General features: G+C 61.6%; 1 protein-coding gene across 5 annotated transcripts in view; it reads right to left on the bottom strand.

Moving 5' to 3' along the window:
• The window catches only part of ANKMY1 (ankyrin repeat and MYND domain containing 1), a 45,699-nt gene that overhangs the window by 17,928 nt on the left and 17,498 nt on the right, over positions 1-10,273 (bottom strand). For 4 of the 5 annotated variants that reach the window (XM_039228518.1, XM_039228515.1, XM_039228516.1 and 1 more), the window contains 5 exons: positions 8,607-8,778; positions 7,601-7,741; positions 7,006-7,146; positions 5,197-5,304; positions 3,425-3,556 (listed from right to left, as the gene is read on the bottom strand). In XM_039228518.1, coding sequence (XP_039084449.1) covers positions 3,425-3,556; positions 5,197-5,304; positions 7,006-7,146; positions 7,601-7,741; positions 8,607-8,778 — 694 coding nt within the window. Of the gene's footprint in view, positions 1-1,331; positions 1,582-3,424; positions 3,557-5,196; positions 5,305-7,005; positions 7,147-7,600; positions 7,742-8,606; positions 8,779-10,273 lie in introns of those variants that run through there. The other variant, XM_039228519.1, reaches the window with a different exon arrangement.

The following is a 10,273-nucleotide window of genomic DNA, read 5'->3' as shown; positions in this document are numbered from 1 at the left end:
CGGGGACTGGGGACAGGGGGCGCGGGGACTGGGGAAGGGGGGCGCAGGGACGGGGGGCGCGGGGGCTGGGGAGGGGGAGCGCGGGGACTGGGGAGGGGTGGTGCAGGGACGGGGGGCGCGGGGACTGGGGATGGGGGGCGCAGGGACGGGGGGAGCGGGGACGGGGGTGTGGGGGGGCGCGGGGACGGGGGGACAGGGGGGCGCGGGGACTGGGGATGGGGGGCGCAGGGACAGGGGCGCGGGGACTGGGGGTGGGGGGCACGGGGACGGGGGGCGCGGGGACGGGAGGGTGGGGGCGCGCGGGGACGGGGCGCACAGGTGCGCACGCACAGGTGCCGGTGAGTCCGTAGGCCGGCGTGAGGGACTTCCGGCCGCACCACCGCAAGGTCTCCGGCTCGAGGCTAACCCCCGTTTCATTCACCGCACATGGCGCCCAACAGAGGTGCCCACCCCCACGCCGAGGAGGGAGGCGGTGGGTTCCAGAACAAGGTTTCACGGGTTTATAGTTTTAGTAGCATCTTAACAAAACCACAAAACCACGGGGCTCGGCGCGGCCCAGCACGACCAGACGAAAACCAGGCTGTCGTGGGCCCCCAGCCCTGCGGGGCCGCCGCTCCGGGATGCACGGCGGCCCCCAAACAGCCGGCAGAGCACGGTGCCCGCGGGGAGAAGGCCCCAAGCCGTCCCCAAATGTGCCGACCATGTTCGCGGCCAGAACCAGAGACGCTGAAGGCCTCTCCTGTTCCCGATCCCTGCCCCAGACACATGCATTTAGCTGTGGATGCAGGGACGGGGGGTGCATTTTACTGGGGGGGTACAGGGAGGAAGCCGGCCCCCCGCACGGCCTCTGTCGTCCTCTGTGCTGCTCACACTCACAGACACAGCCACGGTCGCAAGGGCAGGCAGCCGGCTTAAAGGACTTGCTCAGGAGTCAGGGAGGGGACACGCGGTGGCTTCCAAATCTGCAGGCCCGGGTCAGGGCAGGAGGGTCGACGGATGCGGTCGAACGCGGGCTGACCCTGGGGGGCTGGGGAGGCCCGGCTGCCGCACAGCCCCGTCAAACACCCGATAAACATGGACTTTCCTGGAGTGGCAGCGTGACAGACGCCCCGGCTCCGGGGAAAGTGCCAGGGAGCCCGGAAGGCGCAGGTGGCGAGCCGAGGTGTTAGTCACGGGTACAACACGGCATCCCCAGGCTGTGCCTTTAACTTTTATGTTTGTTTTAATAAAAATGATTGAGTGAATAAATTTTAAGCAATGAAATCACTGACCAACCAACTGGGGTGGCTGATCTGGGGCCAGGGGCAGGAACCCACAGGTGGGGGGTCCCTGGTCACCAGAGAGCAGAGCAGACATCAGAGGCTCAGGGGAACACAGGAAGGCTCCCAAGGTCCAAGACACTTTAAGGGTGAAGAGGGTCCTTCCACCTGCCAAACCACCATGGAGGCAAGCTGGGGCCACGCAGGGCTGCCGCCCCGAACCCCGGGTGCAGCGCTGAGGGGTCCCAGAAACACGCCTGCAGGCGTTTCCAGGTGCTCAGAGGACACGGTCAGGGTAAAAGTAGGGGCCTCAAAATGGGATCTGGAAATAGAACCCCAAGAAAAAGAATCTTACTTTTCCAAAGAAGGCACACAGAGGGGCGCCTGGGGGGCTCAGTCGGTTAAGCGTCCGACTTCGGCTCAGGTCATGATCTCACGGTTTGTGGGTTCGAGCCCCGTGTCGGGCTCTGTGCTGACAGCTCGGAGCCTGGACCCTGTTTTGGACTCTGTGTGTGTCTCTCTCTCTCTCTGCCCCTCCCCTGCTCACGCGGTCTCTCTCTCTCTTTCTCAGAAATAAAACATTTAAAAAAATAAAAAAAACAAAAACAAAGAAGGCACACAGATGTCAACAGACACAAGAAATGATGCCCCACATTGCTCGTCATCAGGGAAATACGAATCCAAACACGATGAGATGCCGCCTCACACCTGTCAGAACGGCTAAAATTAACAACACAGGAAACAACAGGTGTTGGTGAGGATGCGGGGAAAGGGAACCCTCTGGAACGGTTGCTGGGAATGCAAACTGGCGCAGCCTCTGGAGAACAGCGTGGAGGGTCCTCGAGAAACTATCCAGCAATTGCGCTACTAGGTATTTACCCAAGGGACACAAAAATACTGATTCAAAGGGGCACATGCACCCCAGTGTTTATAGCAGCACTACAACAATAGGCAAAGTGCGGAAAGAGCCCAAATGTCCGCGGCTGATGAATGGACAAAGAAGGTGTGGTACATACACACAATGGAACATTACTGAGCCGTCAAAAAGAAGGAAATTTTGCCTTTTGCAAAAACATAGATGGACTAGAGAATATTACACCAAGCAAAATAAGCCACAAAGACAAACATCATGTGATCTCACTCATACGTGGACTTTAAGAAACAAAGCAGATGAACATATGTGGGGGGAGGGAAATAAACCACAAGAGACTCTTAACAACAGAGAACAAACTGAGGGCCGATGGGCGTGGGGGAGGGGCTAGATGGGGGATGGGCACCGAGAAGGCACTTGTTGGGACGAGCCCTGGGTGCCGTACATAAGGGATGAATCACTGATTTCTGCTCCTGAAACCAACCTTATACTGTACATTAGCTAGAATTTAAGTGAAAATTTTTGAAAAGCAAGAAAAGGAGTCTTAGTTCTTTTCACGTGAAGTTATACTTTTGTCGAGGGCGACAGCCTCCAGCAATCAGGGCATCGTTCCCCTCTGCTTTCTTCTCCGGAGCTCACAGCTCTCAGGACCCACAGAGGGTCCCCCGCTGGTGCCAGGGCAGGGAGAGGCCCGCGGAGAGCCGCACCCCGTGGGTGAGGGAAGGGACAGCCCTGGAAAGGGCCGTGGAAGGCCGAGCGCGGGAATGGGGGCGGTGAGGGGCAGCGGGGGACGTGCCTCAGCACCTGGCGGGGCCAGAGCAGCCGAGAAGACCGAAGGGGGCTCAGGGAACAGCACGGCTCCCCGGACCTACGAGCACAGGGTGCCCCCTGGCCTCACTGAGCCCACCGGGAAGGCAGACCCAGCACCGACAGGCCATGGCCACGACCAGGACGCAGGACCCCGGGTCCCTGCCCAGGACACAGCACCCCAATGCCTCTCCAGCAGGTCCTTGACCAGGAGACCAGGCCAATGGCCACTCTACCTAGCAGCTACAATCCTGCAGCCAAACCAGGGCGACGGCCTACGCCTTCCCTGAGACAGGCCTCTGTCTGGGCTGCTGAGCAGGTTTGAACTTGACACTTTTTAGGCCGATATAATATAAAAACAAGGATTCGGTGTTCTTTCTCAAGGATCTGAACACCACAGAGGAATGCAGGCTGGACCAAGGGACCCTACGCCCTAGGGCCTGCTGCCCCCCACACCCACCCTGCGCGGTCGGCCCTCACCCCTCACCAAGGCCAGCCTGCTGTCCACACTCCTCTGGTGCTCATAGGTGAAGTCACAGGCGACACACAAGGCGCTGCCCAGGCCTCTGGTCAGCAGCAGGTTGGGGTCGGCTCCGTGGGACAAAAGCTCCTTCACGATCTGGACACAGACAGGCCTGTGAGCCCCCACCAGGCCCCCGAGCAAGGCATCCGCAGTTCTGAGCACAGAGATGGCCACACGGGGGCCTCACGGGGGCCACCGCTGGGCACTTGCTGTGCCCCTTACTGCTGCTGGGGCAGGGAGAGGGTATGCGGGGGTTCCCAGGGAGGGCTGCACCCACCCAAGGCAGCCCACGCCTGGCACTTTCTCTGCACACTGTCCGCCTGCTCCAAAGTGCTCCTGGCTCACATCCTGCTCTCCAGCCCGGGGGCCGGAGTGGGGCCTGGCGCACATCCCGTCAGCCCCTCATCCCTGAAACCGGTGTGCCTTTGCCCTCCAGGCACCCAAGCCACTGTGATCACCTGACCAGACGCAAAGTGAGGCACATTGCACTTGCTCCCTGCTGGGTCCCCAGCCACTGGCCCAAGTGCCACCAGGAAGCCAGGGGTGAGAGTGGCTTGCCTGGACATGACACACACTAGTGTGTGGCTCTCGCAAGAGCTTCTTTCCCCTAGAAGGCAGCTCTCTACCCTTTCATGCCCACCTACCCACCCGGGCACAGAGCAGGTGCGCCAGCCCTCGTCAGCAATGCCTCCATCATCTTCAGGCCTCTGCTGACAGGTCACCTCCCCAGGAAAACCCTCCATCATTCTCTATACCCTTATTCAGCTGTTACTGTCTTCACAGCATTCATCGCTACCTGACATTGTGTGATACCCTGGATTGTGGTCTGTCTCCTGCAACTAAAATATAGGATCCTTGAAAGCAAGGACCTTGTTTTATTTGACACCTAATGCCTAGACACCTCGGTGCCTGTCTGGCACAGAGTAGATGCTCAAAAACAACAGTTAAATGAAAGAGTGGATGGGTGCATGGATTATAGATCAAAGGAAGGAAAGAAAGAAGGAAGGGAGGGAGGAAAGATGCATGATGGATAAAGAATGAATGGGTAGAAGGATGGATGAGTGGGTTGGGTGAGTGGATGGATGGATGGGTGGATAGATGGACGGACGGATGGATGGATGGACAGATGTGTGGTTGGATAGGTGGATGGATGGATGGGTGGGTGGATGGGTGGATGAAAGGGTAGGTGGATGGACAGAGGGATGGATGGGTGGGCGTGGGTGAATCGAAGGATTGATGTGTAGATACATGGGTTGGGGTAAGAGAATGGATAAATACACAGGTGCACAGATGGATGGATGAGCAGATGAACGTGTAGTTGGATGGATGGGTGGGTGTGCATGAGTAGACGAATAGATGTGTGGACAGATGGGTGGGGGTAGCTGAATGGATGGATGGGTGGTGAACATACACATCCCTGGCAGCGGCAGGAGATGGGAATTGGCCACGGTGCCTTTCCCAGTGCACTCGGTCAACACCTGGGACAAGCAGGTGTGTATCCACCCACCCTGAGGGAGCAACCACCCAGGTGAATCCCCTTCCTCACTGCTCACCGTCCTTTCTGTACCCTTCGCTGAGGAGCTCCATCCACTGGGGAGGGGACCCACCACACCCCATCGCCCACGCTGCCTTCAACTGCCACGGACAACAGCAAACCCCAAGACTGAGCAGGGAGGGGGCCGCTCTGAGGCAGAAGCGCTGCAGGTGAACCATCGGTGGGTGTGGAACATGCTCACCAGGTCGTTCCCACTGGCGATGGACAAGGAGAGTGGGGAGTGGCCGCTCCACAACAGGTTGGGGTTCGCTCTGTGAGAGAGGAGGAGCCGGACCGTGTCCCTGGCACACTGGGGGAGGAGGAAGGCAGGACGCCGGGTTACAGAGGTGCCCGGACTCCAGGAGCACCGGACACTGGTCGTCAGCTCGAACGCCATAAAGTCAAGTTCGTCACTTGATTGCTACCCCCTGCACGCCAGCACCTTGTCGGTTCTGAATTTTGGGTGGATGAATGGAGGGCGGTGGATCCTCAAACTGGGAGGGCGTTTTCCAAACATTCATCGTTCCTGACGCAGAGCAGAAGGGCGCATGATGCACAAATTGCCCTGAGGCTTGTTTCCAGGGGAAAGGGCAGAGTCGGGGCCCCACGACCGTGGCAGCAGGGCTGGCACGGGGTAGGCGTGGCCAGAGGAGCGAGCCCGGCCCCAGGGCTCGGGGACCGTGTGGGACACCCGTGTGCAGCAGAAGCCCGGCCCGAGCAGAAGGGGCACCTCCTTGCCCTCCTGCCCCAGGACCCCTTCGTTTCCCCTTCTCTCCTTCCTCCTCCCCCGGAACTGCTCGAGAGAAGTGACTCTTGCAGCTTTAATTCCCAAGGGCTCTTTGAGGGCCTGGCACCCCCTCCAAGTGTGCGGACCCCGGGTGCTCCAAGCACACGCCCCTTCCCACCCCACCCCCTGGGCAGGCCAAGGAGGTGCCGGCCCAAGTCTGCTGAGGGGCTCCTGGGAAAGCCCCCCCCCCCCACTGGAAAGCGGGCCTGATGGCTGGACTGCTGCGGCCCACACCTCTCGCCACAGAGCATGATGCTGCCATCTGCCCTTGACCCACTGATGACCTAATGACCTAATGGTGATGGTGCCTCTAGTATCTCCTAGCTTTGCTTCCCCATAACGTTTCCAAATCCAGAATCAGCACAAAGACACAGGCGTGTGGTGTGGAAGCTCTGCGCGCAGCCCATCAGCCGGCCCCCCCCGCAGCAGTCTCTGCTCCCAGCATGGGGCCCGGCTGCCCCCCTGGAGGCTCTGCTCAGCACAGTGGCCGGAGCCCAAGGCGCCCTGACGAGGGATGACACAAAGCAGGGGGGCCTAGATGCCTCCTACGTCCACTCCCTCGCCCACCCCCCACCCTCACGCAGGCCCTCACACCCTCACAACAGGTGATGGATCACCACTCTGTGAAGGGCAGACCACGCGTGCCAGACCCGAGAAGCCGGCTGTGATCTTCATTTTGTGGCTGGGTAAATAGGCTCAGTTTACCATGTGCTCCGAGGCTTAGTGGCCTGTGCTGCACTGGCTGCCCTACAACACAGAGCTGAGGTTTGGGACCCGGTTCCCCCCAGGCCCACCTAGGCCTCCTCTGAGAGGCTCCTGCGCCGCCCGGCTGACAAGCAGTCCCCAGGACAGACAGGAGGCGGCCGCAGGCCCCAGTGCCACTGCCCAGGGCTCGGCAAGACAGGACCACGTTGGGGGCCGCGTCAGAGATGGTGGCTGAGGCCGCTGGCTCGCTGCCCTGCCCCCACCACATACGGACACACGGGCCTGCATCATGTAGGCACGCACACACAGCCTGGTCGCACATGTACACGGATGCAAGCATACCGACTTACAAGTACAAGCACACACAGACACGCTCACACGTGCACACAAAGCACACACGCACACACCCATGTACACGCACTTGTGTGTGCACACCACCCGAGGCACTCACGCACACGTTCAGGTGCATGTGCACACATCGCACACGCGCACCGCTCAGGCTGGAAAGGCCCAGCTCACCTTGTGGCTGTCCTCACGCTCACAGGCCACGTGCAGGGCCGTCCTGCCCCCCTCGTCGGGCACAGCTGTGTGCCCGCTGCAGTAGATGCTGTCCGGGCCTGCCTCGTTGCTGAGCTTCAGGCTTGAGGGTAACGGCTCTGGCTGTACAGACGGAGGGGACCGCACTGGCCCCAGGCCGCACCCCCATAGTACATCCCCCACCCCCGACCCCCGGCTACTGCCCCCACACTTAGCACCCGCCCGGCCAGGCTGGGGGGACACCCAGGCAGGGGCAGGCTCACACACAGACGTGTTCCCACAGTGGAGCAAGAGGGGTGGCCTCCTCCACAGACGTGGGGCCCAGCGCCATCCCGCGGAACCCTCTCGAATGCTAATGCGCATGCACCACACGCCCCAGAGAGGATCGGCCGGGCTCTGGCGCCGCAGAGCTGCACACGTGCCGGGCGGCCCCAGCCGGCTTTGGGCCCCGGGAGCAGTGACCGGCCCCACGGGGGACAAGGCCAATAAAGGAAACACCGTGCACAGAGACTCCTCATGGGGCCTGCGGCCCCCGGCCCCACGCGGCCCGCGCCCCCCACGCGGCAGGACCGCGCACCTTGCTCAGCTTGTACACGTCACCCTGGTCGGCCGCCCTGGCGTCCACGTCCGTGATGGCGTGCAGCAGCAGCTCCGTTATCTTGACGCCCTCCTCCCCGGGAAGGGCAGCTGCGATGTGCAGGGGGGTCACAGCCCCCAGCTGCAGGGGCCACGCGGGCAGGGGTGAGGGTCCGGCTCCCAGGTGAGCAAAACCCCCAGGCTGAGAGCCCCGTCCAGGGCGCGGGCGTGGCCGCCCGCCCCACCCCCTCGGGGCCCCCACCGCGATGCCCGCCCCCAGCGGCCACGGACCACATTCAGTTCCATCCGCCGGGCCTGCCGACGCGAGGGGGCCCAGCGCGCGGCCTCACTGCAGCCGGGGTCCCTCCCGCCCTCGGAGAAGCCCGCCCGTCCCTTCCCCGCCCAGGCAGCCCTCCGGCCACCGCTGGGCCACACGAGGTGCACGCCCAGGGGCCAGCCTGGAGGGGGCCCCCCAGGAGCAGGCAGCGCAAGGGGGCAGGGCCGGGGGCTGTCTGTGCCCCCAGGGAAACAGGAGGCGCCCTTGGAGAAGATTCCGGAGGACGTCAGGCGCTCTCCTGGCACTCTCCCCCTCCTCCCCTACTGTCTACCCCCAGGGTTTCATAGAGTCCAGCGGCCCTGGGAAGAGGAATGTGGAAATAACAGAGTGGGGGTGAACGAATGAAGGCAAGAATAAGTGAACGGTAGCCGAGCCACCTGGCTACAACCGTGGTTCCCAAGGCAGAGTCCCGTCAGTAACCCTGGAAGCTTATCGCGAGGTTCCCCGCGTCTGCCACGGACATGCCCCTCCCCCGCAGCCACGTTCCCAGACGCTCAGAAAAGAAGGGGTGCTGGGCCTGGGAGACCCACCCGGCCCTCGGCAGGGGCCCCGAGCAGCAGCTGAGGGCAAACAGAGCCTGCAGCCTTGGCTGCACCCACGCCCTCCAGCTGCTCGCCGCTCAGGAGCCCCTCCAGCCTCACCTGCCCGCACCCCTGCCCCCCGGTCCTACCTCAGCCGGGAGCTGGATGTCCGTCCTGGCCCCGTTCTCCAGCAGCAGCCTCACCCCGGCCACGTCTCCGGCCTTCACGGCGAAGAAGAGGGCCTGCATGGGCACGTGGCACAGGTTGGGGTCCGCGCCTCGGCGCAGCAGGAGCTCCATGGTCAGCCACCTGTTTCTGTGTCTGCAAGGACCGGGGTGACACAGTCACAGCCGGGGGACAGGCACAGAACAGCACCCCCGTCAGGACCAACGTTCCCTGGTAAAGGAGGCTCAGGAACGTGTAGCACCTGGGCCCGGCATTCACGGCCTTTCCCAGAGCCACCCAGGGCCCTGCCTTCCCGAGGCTGCGAGCCACCCCCCGACCAGGGTTGCCCCCAACTCCACACCTGAGCTGCCCCCCTTGGACCAGGGCCACCCCCCCATCTCCACACCTGAGCTGCCCCCCCCTTGGACCAGGGCCGGCCCCCCATCTCCACACCTGAGCTGCCCCCCCCTTGGACCAGGGCCGGCCCCCCATCTCCACACCTGAGTTGGCCCCCGAGAACAGGGCCGCCCCCTCATCACACCTGAGCTTCCCCCCGCCAGGCTCGAGTCTGGACGCAGCCCTGCCCTGCCCCAGCCTCAGGTGCTCACTCAGCCTTACGAGGGGGGCTATGAGGTGATGACATGGAGCACCTAGTCCATGTAGGGCACCACCCTGTACCCAGACGTGCAGGCGTGCACACACTCACACCACACACACCGCACAGGCATGCATGTACCACACATACTGCATGCACACATTCACACATGCAACACATATGCGCGTCTGCACACATGTGCACATACACGCATGTGCACCACACTCACAACTCACATGCATGCCACATACACATGTGCACACCACACACAACATACCTACACATACACACCGAGAACACACTTGCACGCACACACGTGCCACGTACATGCCACATCACACACAGAGAGAACACATATACGCACACAATACGCTCACATACACACACCCACACATGGATACCACATGCATCCATATACACAGACAACACATGTACACACACACACACTGCACATACAAGTGCACGTACATACATATACAACAGCCCCACCGGGCAGGAAGAAGGTCAAGGTGACGAGCCAAGCAGGCTTTGGGAACAGCTAAGGGCAGGAAGGTAGAGGGTCGGCCAGCCCTGCTGACCCCGGCCCGGCACAGAACCAGAGGGGCCGGCGAGGAGGCAGGACACGCAGCGCCTGTCTCAAGCAGCGGCTCTCAAACTTCCTGCTCTTGGGACCCCTCTATACTCCTAAAATCCTTTGAAGACCCCCCAAAACCTTTGTTCACACAGGCTCCACCCATCCACGTTGTATTACAAACAAAATGAGAATTTTTTAAAACACTCGCTAATACATTTAAAGAATAACAAGCCCCTTGTAGATGAATGAAGATAATTTATGAAAAATGCCACGTCTGCGACATCAGGGCCTGGTCACATGGGAAGACCCGCCCTCCCCGGTGCTGACACGTGTCATTAGACAACACGGGGGGGAGGGGTGCACAGGCTCCAAGATTCCCGTTTTCACTTGAGAGCCGGAGCGGCACTGAAACGTCACCGCCGGCCACACACACCATGAGCTGAAGTGCAAGGCTAGGCACGTGCGTGAGCACAGCAACCGTG

Source organism: Hyaena hyaena, unplaced genomic scaffold, assembly GCF_003009895.1.
Source record: "Hyaena hyaena isolate Hyena2069 unplaced genomic scaffold, ASM300989v1 scaffold_31, whole genome shotgun sequence".
Classification (NCBI taxonomy): domain Eukaryota; kingdom Metazoa; phylum Chordata; class Mammalia; order Carnivora; family Hyaenidae; genus Hyaena; species Hyaena hyaena.
This window is presented reverse-complemented; position numbering and strand designations above follow the sequence as displayed.